Genomic DNA, 14880 nt, shown 5'->3' with positions numbered 1-14880 from the left:
TTGTCAAATCCTAAAATTGCATTCAATCCCTAAATGCAAAAGAATCAGGGTAAAAAACTATCCAAGACTATAAGGAAAAAATACATCTTTAAAGAGTGATTTTTAGAAAAGAGATGGTACATCCTTATAGAAGATTACTTCTGATTTTCTTGGACTCACTCAAATTCAAGTATTGTAATAGTAAACAAAAATTTTAATTATCTCTATCTAAGAGATGTGAGCAATGGAAACGTATTTTAGAAAAAGGGAAGAGAGAATTTAGTGGGGAAAATGCTAGATTCAGCATAAAAAAAATTCTGAGATCAATTTAAGTTCGGCCATTAACAGAACAGAACTGGCCAAAGATCTAATTAACACTGTCTATACATTTTAAAAGTAAAATGTGCTCCTTACATTATGACCAGATACCATAGTTTAACGCCTTCCAATGTAAATAATTATTACATTAATGTCACTGTATATTAATGTGTATCTTAAAAGATCTATATGCATATGTGCTAACCTCTGAAAAGGGAGATGAAGAGAAACGTCAGACATAGATTGCTTTTGCATACATCTAAAAAAATAAATAATTAAAAAATAAATAAGTGAAAAAAATAAGTAATTTAGAAAGAACATAACTAAATTAGTAGTTCCTATTAGCTTTAAATTTATCTCCTCTTCAAGCAATCGCTTAACTAATAACAGTATTACTGAGTACCTACCATGTACAAGGCACAGTGCTAGGTGCTATTTTGTACAGATTACAAAACTATCACAAAAAACAAAGACCTAGGAAACATCATTTGATGTTGTTTCTATGCTAAAAAGAATAATTCAAGTCCTAGGAATAGATAAAAAACTAATACAGTTGTAGAAAACTGAAAAATATAGAAATGATACATATGACAATGTTAAAATCTAAAATTACGTACCCAGGTGCTAGTCTTAACACAATCAGAGAAATATTGTCGCGGGTTCTTTCAAAATCAATATTCTATGCTGATAATGATAAAAACAATTATTTCACCTGCCAGGTAGAAAAGACAGAAACTCAACTATTTCCTAAGCTACACAGAGCAGGTGATGGCTTGCTTCATCAAACCTCTTAAACCATGGGGGTGATCAATGCTTGGATTATACTGGAAGGGGAAAGCCATACACAACCTCTCACAAGTAGGCAGTATAAAAAAGGCCCATTAGAAATGAATCACAGGAAGAGATTCGAAAATAAATTTCACAGAAAAGGGTGACAGAAAGTTATGGTAAAAGAAAAACGTGAACTGCAAATGAGGATGCATTAGATACAGAAGGAGCAAGGATGAGTGACACTTTCTACTATGGTTTGTAACTCTATAAATATAGTAGCTGCACACAAAAAAATATTTAGTAATTATTTTAAAAAATAGTGGCCCTTAAAACCATACATCTGCAATTTGGTAAGTCTTAACAGTCATTTTTTTCAAAGCATACCTAAGCAAATGCCAGTATACTTAAATGTCAAACATCCCAAAACATGGTCATGTGAGTCACAAACATTTATTGCTTTGACTAGGAGAAACAAAATACTTAATTTAGTCACCCCTGTTAAATGTACCAAAACTATTCTTTACATTTTGTCAAAGCAAAAAAAAAAAAAAAACCGAAACAAAAACACTCAGATCTTCTTTATTATTTCCAAACTATAAATGTGGTACTCGGTACTCTCACTACATGAAGATGCAAAAGCAGCTGACCGTGAGCAGCGCACAGAACTTCTCCTGTATTAAAACTGGACTTGCACTGATTTTATAGTCATTCATATAATGTCTTTCTTATCGCCAATGGCATGTATCTGGAGAAAGCCTAGCCAGAGGGAGAAATCCTCCCTGACCAAGAAACAGACCAAAGTGAACCTGTGACCTTCAAATCATCATGCCGATTTAATCAACCGTTATGTGATTCCATCCAATTTGGAATCTCATACAAGGCACACTACATACACAGGACATGTACTTGGGGGAAAATGCTTATAATGTATCTAATGCTATTGTGAGCTGAAATGAGCATCAATAAATAGACCAATTACTACTATTTAGCACACAGGACTAAACAAGAGACACCTACACAATAATTAAGTAAAATGACTATGTGGGTATAAAGTATTTGTTAATTATTTATGTAACTTGACACTTCTCTCCTAAGTATTTCCCAGTGTCTTTTAATAGTTAGCCCCTTGACATGGATCTTAAAAGGTCCTACTGTTTACTGGAAACTTATTTGATAATCTTTGAATAATCATTTAATGATTATAATGTCTGCCTATTTAAATCTCATTACTGAAAAAAATACCTGTTCTTCTGCTCTTGCTGCAATAACTGAGCGGCTATTTTCCTCAAATCAGTTACTTCCTTCACATCATCATCCTCTTCCTCTGCAAGTAACTGTTCTTTCCCAAGTCTGAAAGGTGACACAAACATGGTTATCCAAAAAGTAAGGCAGATGACATTTTATGCCAGCTTCCAGAAGCAGAAACCATTTGTTCGTTTTTAGTACCAACTGAAAGCTAAAATCCTAATGTCACTGTATTTAATAAAACATTAAAATAAGAAGTAAGGAATATTTAAGGAATATAAAAGCATGCCTATCCTCTAGTCAATAGGAAATGTATCATACTAGTGATATGAATAAATGGCTAACAAAGTAAACTGTATTACCATTTGGTAGCGTCTGAAATGTATAATTTAACAATGCGTACTCCCCAGTCTTGAGTGCAATAACAACTCCACAGCTCTATACGCCTGTCTTTATCAATATCAAATGTTATGAAAGTTTTACTCAATTTCCCTGCCTTTATCGGTTTATTCACCGTGATGTTAAAATCTCTATGTAAAATGTTTACGTAGAGGAAAGGCAAAATAGGTCCAAATAAGACTGGCAAATTTGCAGGAAAATGTTCATTAAAATACATAATTTTTAATCAAAGAGAACAAAGGAATTTTTAAATAAGGTGTTCTCCAAACTCTAATAATTTTATCCCAAAGGTATTTCATTTCAAACACAGTATCAAATCCTAGAACTCTGTATCTTCACCGTATCTTGTATGCCACTGTGACCCTCAAGTTTAGGCAACGGTCTTCATGAGGTAAGGTGAGAAAGTATGAGAAGAATGAAACATAAAGAGTATGAGACAAAGCAATGTACCTCCTCATGGGGTAGCAGAGATGATTAATTCAAGACTGCCTAAAATTACCAGTGAGGTCATTTGGAGGAAGCACAACGGAGAGAAAAGATAAGAGCTTGGGTATCAGAAACAGCTAGGGTCACACCGTAGGTTCTAGTGGACACCATCTAAGTGGTTCTAGGCAAGAAACTTTAGAGTCTCCATGCTTCATCTTCCTCATCTGTAAAAATGGGGACAGCACTAACCCTGCAGAATTTAGTGAAGGTTAAGTAAGAAGCATGAGGGGCACCTGGCTGACTCAGCAGGAAGAGCATGCAACTCTTGATCTCAGGGCCATGAGTTTGAGACCCATGTTGGGTGTAGACATTACTTAAACAAAACTTTAAAAACTATATAATAATCTTTGGGACACTTGGCTGGCTTAGTTGCAAGAGCATGAAACTCTTGATCTCAGAGTCATGAGTTCGAGGCCCACGCTGGGTATAGAGATTACTAAAACAAAATAAAAAACTGTAAAAGTAAATAAAGAAGAAACATGGGAAAGCACACAGCACAGATCCTGGTACATGGTAGGTACACAACAAATGTTCCTTCCTTCCTTCCTTCCTACAGCTGTGAAGCAACTTTAAGGAGTGACTGAATGTGGCAGGTCATACTCCATCATTTCATAAGATAAATGATACAGAAAAGACCTAAAGTACAATTATTTTCATAAAACACAGAAGTAAATACCCTTAAAATTACTATAACCATTCTGATGAAATGGCAAGTGTATTAGACAAAGAGCTGAACCACCTCAGTTCCAGACATTTGAAACTCCAGGTCTATTTTCTTATTGGCCAAACGATGCAAAAAATCATTTATTTTCAAGAGTTGCTAAATAGCTCGAACGAACCAATGTATGTGAAGGTGCAGTCTTCCTCAGTAATAAAAGAATTATTACACTTCTTAGCGGGGGGAAATGTATATACTATACTCAGCTTAAATGATTACTATCATTTTCAGTTTAACTGAGGAATGCAGACAAATGAAGTACTTCTAAATTAACTATCTGAACATAAAAGGTAAATGAACCAAGAATTATATTCTTTTGAAGTACCCTTTCAAGTAGAAACACCTAACAAATATTTCATGTATGAGTTACATTTCAATTGGAGGATTCATGTGTGCTTACCTTTTTTCATCTCCCAATTCTTCATTTTTCTGAGATTTCTCAGGACCTTTTTCTTTTCCCTTATATAAAAGAAAATTACCATTTTAAATCTGTGTGGTGTACTTTTGTGAGCTAAAGGAGAGTATGTTATTAATATCTGTTCAAAGTTTTATGTACCTTAAGGAAAGAGACATATGATCCAATATGTGCATCTCCTTGCTCAGGAACTGATACATCTTCTGTGTTGGGATCAATAAAATCATATTCTTCCTGATCNTAAAATCATATTCCTCTTTATCTAAATATAGATTAATATTTATTAGAACATATAAATAGTAAACAGTGTGCTCTCATACTATAGTGTTTAGAATAAAAGCATATTTTCTCAATAAAAGAGTTGGCCAAAGATGATATCATTTTTCAAAATGCATTTTTTGATAAAAGCAATATACATGAAATAAATATAGGGGCGCCTGGGTGTCTCAGTGGGTTAAGCATCAGACTTCAGCTCAGGTCATGATCTCGCCGCTCATGAGTTTGAGCCCCGCATCAGGCTCTGTGCTGACAGCTCAGAGCCTGGAGCCTGTTTCAGATATTGTGTGTGTCTCTCTCTGTCCCTCCTCCACTTGCTCGCGCGTGCTCTCTCTCTCTCTCTCAAAAACAAATAAATATTTTTAAAAAATTAAAACAAAATAGAAGGTGCCATATGAATTACCTTTCTGAGGATCAGGTTTACTTCCAGTTGAGTGACTATCATTTCTTGATGTCTGCTCTCTATTTGATTCTGAGACTTGAGAGTGGAGGCTGATTGTGTCGTCATCTGATGGCTGAAAGGAATAAATACAAAGTACAAATGAGGCACTTTAAACATAGAATAAGGATTAAATTACTTTAATTTCACATAAGTGTAGAATATTTTCTTTACATTTCCAGTTCTCAAACCAAAAATTAATATGTTAAGGTTTACTGTTCTGCTTCTAAAAATGTGTCCTTTTTTCATCTAAAGTCATAAAATACAATAATGATTGTATCTTTAAACAAAATAAGTCAAGTGTGCACAAGTGTCTACTTATTTCAAAACTCTAACACAACTTTTTAATAAAATAGATCAGCAATAGAAAAGACTCACTTCTGTTGTAGATAATCGTTTCTCTCCATTATCACTTCCAATCCCAGAGTCAGGGCCATGATTTTTATTTGGATAAAAATCTTCCATACTATGGAAATAGAAATTCTAAGGACAATTAGGGTTTTCTTCTTAAATAAACACAGACTTGGCCTAAAATTTCCCTAGACAATACAGAATATATACTCTTAATGTCTAAGATCCTTAAGGACATGAAGGGAAAGTATCAGAAATCTTCCAATAAAATATTTTTTATTCATACCCCTCACGTAGTATTTTCCCTTTATGTGCTCTGTTGTAAAGAATCAATTGTTAACAATAACCTATTACTTCTCCTGAGAGATTCAGAAAACCAGAGTTCTGCTAAAAAACACTCTTAATGAAAGACCTTTTTATTTTTCTGACTGGCTTAACAAATTTTACCATAGAACCCTGAACTACTTTTTTAACTTCATAGTTTCTTCTTCATTGGTTCTAAAAATATGCTTCAGCTTTATAAATAATGCCCATCTGATAATTAAGAAAAAGAGAAAATGCAAAAAAGTCTGCAAAGCACTGAATAAACAAACCGCAGAATTACACAACACAACAGTATGCCACCCAGGCTGCAAAGTTTTTTTCACTTTAATTTGCTAATTCACAAAGATGCAACTCTGCATACACTCCATACAGACCATTTATTATGCGACAAGAATTAGGGTAAGTGCTTTAAAAACAATACCTCACATACGCCTTGTGAAAATTCTAGCAGGGTGATAGTGTATTCTCATTTTGCAGAAGAGGAAACTGAGGCCAGGAGGGCTTGAACAACTTATTCAATAACACACAAGCTGCAAAATGGCAGTTTAAATTCGATCCCAAGATTACCTAACACTAAAGTCCCTGATCGCTATCGCGATGCTGTCTTTCTCCCCCAAACACTGATCTGTATACGTTTCAGGAATGTATCAATGTAGGTACCGCGCCTCCTCNCAGCCTTTCCGTCTCTCCTCCCCGCCCCCCCACCGCGAGCGCGGAGCGGCACCATGTGGGCCCCGCCGGCCAAACTCGGTAAAAAGCTCAACTCCGACGACAACGAAGCTGACGATCNAAAAAAACCCCCCCCCAGCCATTTTTTCAGCAGAGGTCGGAAGCGATCGCCAGAATCCCCAATTTCTGGGCGATGACATTTATCAACCATCCAGAAGTGTCTGCCCTGCTTGGGGAGGAAGATGAAGAGGCGCTGCATTATCTGGCAAGAGTTGAGGTGACGGAATCTGAAGATATCAAGTCAGGGTTCAGAATCGATTTCTATTTTGACGAAAACCCTTACTTCGAAAATAAAGTTCTCTCCAGAGAATTTCGTCTGAGTGAGTACGGTGAGCCGTCCTCAGAGTTCACTGAAGTCAAATGGAAACCTGGGAAGGATCTGACGAAACGTCCAAGTCAAATGCAGGATAAAGGCGGCCGGAAGAGAAAGTATGAGGAACCAGAGAGCTTTTTCACCTGGTTCACTGACCGTTCTGATGCGGATGCCGATGTGTTAGGAGAGCTCATCAAAGAGGATATCTGGCCAAATCCACTGCAGTACTACTTGCTTTCCGATTCGGATGACGAAGAAGGGGAAGAAGATGATGACGATGACGATGATGTCGGTAACAACGAGGAGGAAGAGGAAGAAGAGGAGGGGGAAGAGGAGGAAGGTGAAGAAGAGGAGGAGGAAGGTGAAGATGAAGAGGAGGAAGGTGAAGAAGATGAAGAGGAGGAAGAAGGAGACGACGAGGGGGAAGAAGGAGACGATGAGGGGGAAGAAGGAGACGATGAGGGGGAAGAAGGTGACTAATGGAACACTGATGGACTCCAGCCTTCCCNGGAGAGAGACCCGCAGCGTAGGAGTCGTAGGGGCAGAGAGAGAAGGAGACACAGAATTTCAAGTAGGCTCCAGGCTCCGAGGTGTCAGCACAGAGCCGGACGTGGGGCTGCAACCCATGAACCGTGAGATCATGATCGGAGCCCAAGTTGGATGTAACTACTGATCCACCCAGGCGCCCCTCATTTGCCCTGTTTTTGGAACTCTCTTTACTCTCCCTTTATACCATGGTTCTCTACTTATTTGGGGATGGGAGAATACCTTGAGCAGAATACAGGACTCTCTACCCCTTTCTATTCCAAGTTCATTTTTATCCCTTTTAAAGTTTTGTCTAAACAAAAATTTTACGAAAGCTACACTGTGCTCTGTGGGGAAAAAAGAGAAACCTTCTGCTCCCTTAGCTCTGCTGGAAGATGGAGGGTGTTAGGCCCCTGTGTAGTAGTGCAGAGAATTCTAGCTTTTTTCCTCCTTTCTCCGTATATTGGGCCCACAGATTACACTGTGCCTCTGTGTGAATGTGGACAGTTAGCATTTACCACCATGTATCTGTCTACTTTCTCCTGTTTAAAAAAAAAAAAAAAAACTTTTAAAAATGGGATTATAGAAGGTCAGCAAACGGTGGTTTTGAGCTGTTTGGGTGGCCTGAGTGGGCATTTTGACAGCATGGCTTCAACTGTGGCATGTTTAATTGTGATGTTTAACAGACATCCTTGCAGTTGAAGATGACACTTTTAAGATAAGATTCTCTCCTAATGATAACATGAGCCATGCCACTCGGTGGGAGAATCAGCAGAACCTGTAGCATCTTATTTGGAATTGACATTCTCTTGTAATTTTGTTGTTTATTTTTAAATTTTCTTTTTGTTTTTCTGGGAAGGAAAGATGATGCTCGGTTTTAAATGTTAAAAGTACAAATTGCTTTCTTACAATAAAACTAAATTTGTACAAAAAGGATGTGATGCTTTTCTCTCAGAACAGATGTATTTAATTATGACTTTCCAAGTGTGACTTGTATAATGTATTGTCAAACTTTGCCACCCTGACTCCATATTTTTTGATACGCACTTTGCAGGGTGACCTCAGGGCTTATGTGGGCTTGAAAAAGGGATTGGAATTAATGTATTAATGTCTCCAAATCTGGGAACCGTCGTGGGTACAATTTGCCATCAGCTTCTGAAATCTTCCACCTCAGTTGGGGTACCAGATTGCTCAAAAGTCAGTTCTGATTACATTGTGCCCTTGATTTGTATCCCAAATCGGCATTTTTAAAACTGGGCCTTTATTTACCTGGATATAATAATAGTGCCTGCCACCACCGTCAGACAGACCCGGTGCTCTAATGCCAACTACACAAAGGGCAGTTGCTGGCATGTCTTCACTGACACTATGAAACTGGGCTGAGAAAACAGACTCTCAGACAAGAAGTCCGTACTGGTGGTAAACTCCAGAGTACTTTTGTCTCCAGGTGCTAGCTATTTAGCATGTAGCTCTCAAGAGAGGCCTGTCTGTGTGAATCTGGGTGAGAATGNTCGACAGGTAAAGTGTAAGAAAACCTGTCTAGATGGACAGTATGTAATTTCTGCACAGGTCATGTTTAGTAATACATCACTATACCGGTCAGGAATCTTACTCCAATAAAGGAACATAAAGATTTAAAATTATATACATATAAAAAATTATATACATATAAGGAAACTCAGGGAAGCAATTACCAAGTTTCATNAAAATTACCAAGTGTCAGGCACTATGCTGACTGCCTGAAAAGATAACAAGATGAATTAAAAAATGTTTGACCTCAAAGGGCTCTCAGACCAGAAGGGAAGTATGTTTATATATTTGGAAGACTGACCAAGGTAAATACAAAGTACTATGAGAAAAGCATGATCAGTTATTTCTTGGTAAGGTTAGGAAGGGCTCACCCAAGAAAGTGGCTTCGGAACTTAGTCTTCAAGGATGAAGAGAGGCAATAATTGCCAGTATTCATGAAGTGTCTATACTATATTAGCTACTGTGCCAAGTACACATTTTATTTATAATCCTTACATTCAGCAATTTATGCATCATTTCTTTTCATAAATGAGGATAATAAAGCTTATAAAAGTTACCGTCCCGGGGGGAAAATGTAACATTTACTGAATATCAGGTCTTGAACTAGTACAAGTACATATTTAGTTCTCACAACAAGCTTAAGAAGTGGGTATTGTTAACATTTTACATAAAGAAATAGGCTGAGAGAGAATAAGTAACTTACACAGGCAACAGAGGAATTGAGAGGTTAAACCATGATTAGAAGCAAAATCATCTGATGCCACTGCTCAATAATACATCCGTGCACTATAATAAAATATATGTAGATCTGTGACAGTTGGCAATCAGAGTAATAAGCTATTTGTTGAGGAGCTGTTATGGGTAAGGCATTGTATTAAGTATTCTATATACATTATTTCATTTAATCCCAACAGCGTCCAGGTGATTATTGTCCTTTTTACAAATATAAGAAAACTCAGAACTACAGACATTATGACACAAGGACATAAATTTATCAACAGCCAGAGAAGGGCTTAATGGGTATATTCTGTCTGACTGCAGAAGTTAATATACCTGACTACTGTAATGCTTATCTATGTAGAATAAAGACTTTACAATAGCCAAGGCACAGGCGGCTATTCTGGGTAGTAAGAATCAAAGAGCCAAAGGCATAAGCGTAGCAGTGGAAAGTGCACACAGGAATTTTCTAAGTAGTTCAATACAGGCTGTGAGTAAGAAATTAGCACACCTAAGAGTCCCCGCATAAGTAAAGTCTATTGACTTGCACTACACTCTATAGTAGTCACTAACCATCATATGGCTGTTGAGCACTTGACATATGGCTAGTCTAAACTCAAACGTGCTATAAATGAAAAACACCAGATTTCAATGATGTAATAGAAAGGAAATGAACGTGAAAAACCTTACTAACATTTTTACAGGAATTACATGCTGAAATGATGTGTTGGGTATACTGGGTTAAATAACATTAAAATTAATTTCCCCTGTTTCCATTTTACTTTCTAAGTTTATTTATTTTGAGAGAGACAGAGAGACAGAGGGAGAGTGACAGGGAGAGAGAGAATCCCAAGAGGGGTTGGATCTCACAAACCATGAGATTATGACCGGAGCCGAAATCAAAAGTCGGACACTTAACTGAATGAGCCACGCAGATGCCCCATTTTTACTTTTTTTAATGGATTACAAGAAAATATAAAATTACATATGTGGCTTGTATCACACTTCTATTGGACATCATTGCTAGAGACCATCTCTAAAATATATCTCAATTCTATCCACTCCTTTTCATCTCCACTGCACTCACCCTATTCGAGACCCCTTGATCTCTTAACAGTACTTCAACAACCCAACTAGTCCCTGTGCTTCTACGTTTGTTGATTTCCAATCTATACTTTTAAAAGCCCAAATACCTTTTTAAATATAAACCAGATCATGTTATTCCCCAGCCTCTGTCTGCTGACTTCCCAATGCACTATAAGTAAAATTCAAACTCCTTACACCACAGCCTCCAAAGCCCCCACATGACTTGAGGCCTGATGACTTCTCCAAAATCAACTTGTACCTCTTCTTCTTCAGCCACTCTGCTCCAACCATGCTGACCTTTCAGTTTCTTTAACACACCAAGTGTCTTGCTAACTTCAGGCCTTAGCACATGTCATTCTTGCTGCCTGAAATGCTGTTTTCCCTTAGTCTTTACACAGCTAGCTTTTCTTCTTTCAGTTCTTGACTTAAAACCTCACCTTCCCAAAGCGACATTCCCTGACCACACTCCTGAAACACGATCCTCTCCTTTGTAGCACTTGCCACAATTTAAAAATTGCATGTGTGTATGTGTATTATATTTCTTTGCTTCGTTTGCTGACTGACTCCTTCTCTACTAGACTGTGGGCTCTGTGAGGGCTGACACCAAGGTGCATGTCATTCAACAAAACATACCCTGAACCTTTCAGTAGGCATTAGACTATTTGGGTGTTTTTTTTTCAAATGCTTTTTGTAAAATAAACAAATCACTAATATTATAAATGTCACTACTAAAGTAAATTCATTTTTAAATAAGCAAAGCAAACTAATAGAGATGAGAATATGAACAAAGCCTAATTTTTATAGAATTGTTTGGTCTATTATCACTCATACTATTAAACAAAATAATCTTTAGGAATTAAAGTAATGTTTAAATATTTAATTCTACTGAGGCAACAGAAATATTCTAGAAAACATCCCATTTGGGAATTAAAAAACACTACTTAATATACTGCCATTCCAATGAATCTAAACTTTGTCGCAAATAAAATGACANTAGTAGCCCTTTCTGCAGTCTCACCCCATTCCAAATTACTTTCCATACTACTGGGTGGGACTGTATTTTCATAAAATCTTTCAAACCAACCTACATCCCAAAAGGATGAATTAAAAACAGATAGTCAAATCTACCATTTCAAAATCTCATGAGGAGAAAAACACCAATATCGTACAGAATATCAATGATAAATCATCCTTAATCCAGGCATAAAGAATATAAAGAAGAAAGGCACCCTAAAATGTCTTGCTCTTCCACTAACCTCAATCCAAAATCAAATTCTACTAGTTATCACAATACTAGTTAGTACCATAGAGTGATTATCATAATAAATTAACAGTTGTCAAGTGCTGAGAAATTAGTGTTTCTGTAATATAAAGTCAAACACATTTTACTACTAAAATATGAGTAATACTCAGTATTTTGAGAAAATCCCAAATTTATTCTAGTATCACAGAATTCTGTGATGGTGATATTTCACTTCAGTCAATTATTGCTTTTCATCCTGGACCAATCAACCAAAATATATTCAGTACACTCAAGACAACAATCATGAAATGAGACTGTAAGAATATTAAGAATATTACATTACCTGTCTGTGAGAGGCTGGGAGGGCATCCTTTTACTCAATGATGGAAGANCCAAATTTAAATGTCACTTTCCAATTTATATATATATATATTTTTTTTTTAAGTTTACTTTGAGAGAAACAGAATATGAGAGGAAGAGGAGTAGAGAGAGAGGGGAAGAGGGAAGACAGAGCCTGATGTGGGGCTCGAACTAACCGAACTGAGAGATCATGGCCTGAGGTGAAATCAGGAGTTGGACATTTAACCAACTGAGCCATCCAGGTGCCCCTATTTCTAGATTTTAATAATCTTAAATTATGCTGAAACATCACAATCATAATAGATACTTTACATTGAATAATTTGTACTTCTAACACTATATGAAAAAATCTGACGATACCAACTAAAATTCTATTGCAGTTTTTATTCTTATTAGAAAAAATAAGTTAATTTTTCTGTATATCACTAAAGTTTTCTTGTTAAAAGTACAACAAACCACTAAATAATATAAAATCTATAATTCACAAAAGTTGCTTTTTTATTTTATTTTTTAATGNGGACAGAGAGAGACAGAGTCACAGAATCTGAAGCAGGCTCCAGGCTCTAAACTGTCAGCACAGAGCCAATGTGGGACTCAAACTCACAAACCTGAAGATCATGACCCAAGCCAAAGTCAGATGCTTCACCGACTAAGCCACCCAGGCACCCCTCACAAAAGTTGCTTTTATTGGAAAAAAGTGAAAAGAAATATATTCACTGTAGTGATGAGTATAGGAAAAAAAAAATAGCCCATGTAATTCTTTAAAGTAATCTTATCAGAACCACTAAGTTCTTTGGTCTAAACACTGGAATAAAGTTAATCAAAATAATATAAATATAAGAAAAATGAATATGTTGAAAGGTGTGATCGTACGCCAGTTAGAATAAAAATAATTTTTCAAACTGTCAATTCAAATAAGATAATGTCCTGAAAAGTTAGTTTCAATGGTGGTGGAGAAAAGGGACAATGAGGGGTAAAATACTATGGTGAAAGAAAGTATTCTATATAAAAAAAGACAATGAGAAGTAAGAAAATGGTAAGTTAACTTCAGTCACCATGAGTGATATCAAATAAATATTTCTCAAAAACTATAATAATGGGGCACCTGGCTGGCTCAGTTGGTAGAGCATGCCACTCTTGATCTTGGGGTCATGAGTTCAAGCCCCACGTTAGGTATAGAGCTTACTTTTAAAAAATTTTTAGGGGAGCCTGGGTGGCTCAGTCAGTTAAACCTCCAACTCTTCGTTTCCACTCAGGTCGTGATCTCACGGTTTGTGATTATGAGCTCCACATCCGGATCTGCGCTGAAGGCGTGGAGCCTGCTTGGGATTCTCTCTCTCCTCGCTCTGCCCTCCTCCNTTCAGGAAGACTGGCTGGCTCAAGTCAGTGGAGCAGGGGACTCTTGACCTCGGGGTTGTGAGTTCAAGCCCCACAGTGGGTGTAGAGATTACTTAAAAAGTGAAATCTTGAAAACAATGCTTTGTTTTATTTATGGTCTCACATAACCTACAAACATGCAAAAATAATCAGCAAAGAAAACGGTAAGAAAATAATAAGAAAGTACATTAAAAAGTAATTAGCATTCCAGGTATAAAGGAATAACGTTTCTTAGATAATTTTAACATATACCAAATCAGACCTGACCACTGAAAAACTTCATTTAAAAGGAAAAACTTCTGAGCTATTAGAATGTAAGTATATTACCAATTAAAATAAATCTCATTATCTGTATAAACCAAAAAAACAATTATCTTTCATTACCAAATTAAATACTGATGAATTCTTTTCTTTTATAATTTTTTATTGTAGTAATTCATGTACATAGTTTTAAAGTCAAAGAGAATTAAAAAACTCATAAAGAAAAAATTAATCCCTCAATTCTACTCCTTTCAATCTCCAAGACCTGGTCCCCACATACCAACTCTTTCAGTTGGTTTTCTGCTATTTACCTTCATATTTATCAGTAATATGGTGCTACTGTTTTACTTCTTGGTGATAGATGTTATTTACTGAGGTCTTACTAAGGAAAATGAGGACTCATATTTCTTACATTACCCACTACGCACCACTACGACATATCATCAACACGTCCATCTTCAATCCCCATCAATTTATTCCTCCTCCTTCAGAAGTATAGCCTGGTGGGGGTGCCTGGGTGGCTCAGTCACTTAAGAAGTATAGCCTGGTGGTTAGTGCACAGGCCCTGCAGTCAGACTGCCTTGCTTTGATACCAGCTGTGCCCACGTTTTAGCTATGTGGCACTGAATAAGTCCCTTAACTTCTATGCTTCTGTTTCCTCATAAGTAAAATGAGACATAATAACGATACCTGTTTTGCAGGGCTACTATAAGAATCAAATAATTTAACGCACGTAAAGCATTTCGATAGTGCCTGGAACACAGGAAGCACTAATGTATCTCTGCTATTATTATATCTATGTCACGATTTCCCATTAAATCAAAATACAGTATTATGACAAGAAAATATTCTGCTGGGGCAAAGAGTGGTAGACATTTGGCTGCTGAGTCACGGGAAAGAATCGGAGAGGAGCTACCTACGCCACAGAATAAGCCCCAGGCTTTTGCGAAGGCACGCAAGGGCCAGTCATGTGGCTGCAGAGCTAAGGGCAAGAATCGGAGGGTGTCAATCTTAAGAC

The 14880-nt window shown here is 36.8% G+C and overlaps 2 protein-coding genes across 2 annotated transcripts in view; one reads left to right on the top strand and one right to left on the bottom strand.

Annotated features, from left to right (window-relative positions):
- Window positions 1-14880, bottom strand: part of LRCH2 (leucine rich repeats and calponin homology domain containing 2) — a 60575-nt gene that overhangs the window by 34603 nt on the left and 11092 nt on the right. Inside the window, 7 exon segments of the mRNA XM_077775164.1 lie at window positions 2311-2418; window positions 4317-4375; window positions 4473-4585; window positions 5011-5122; window positions 5425-5512; window positions 12208-12260; window positions 12826-12848. Coding sequence (XP_077631290.1) covers window positions 2311-2418; window positions 4317-4375; window positions 4473-4585; window positions 5011-5122; window positions 5425-5512; window positions 12208-12260; window positions 12826-12848 — 556 coding nt within the window.
- On the top strand, window positions 6067-7243 carry LOC144240778 (protein SET-like). The gene is made up of 2 exons (XM_077775180.1): window positions 6067-6120; window positions 6530-7243. Exons 1-2 carry the CDS (start codon window positions 6067-6069, stop codon window positions 7241-7243), a joined length of 768 nt encoding a protein of 255 aa, XP_077631306.1.

This window comes from Crocuta crocuta, unplaced genomic scaffold (assembly GCF_008692635.1).
Source record: "Crocuta crocuta isolate KB4526 unplaced genomic scaffold, BGI_CrCroc_1.0 scaffold531, whole genome shotgun sequence".
Classification (NCBI taxonomy): Eukaryota; Metazoa; Chordata; class Mammalia; order Carnivora; family Hyaenidae; genus Crocuta; species Crocuta crocuta.
This window is presented reverse-complemented; position numbering and strand designations above follow the sequence as displayed.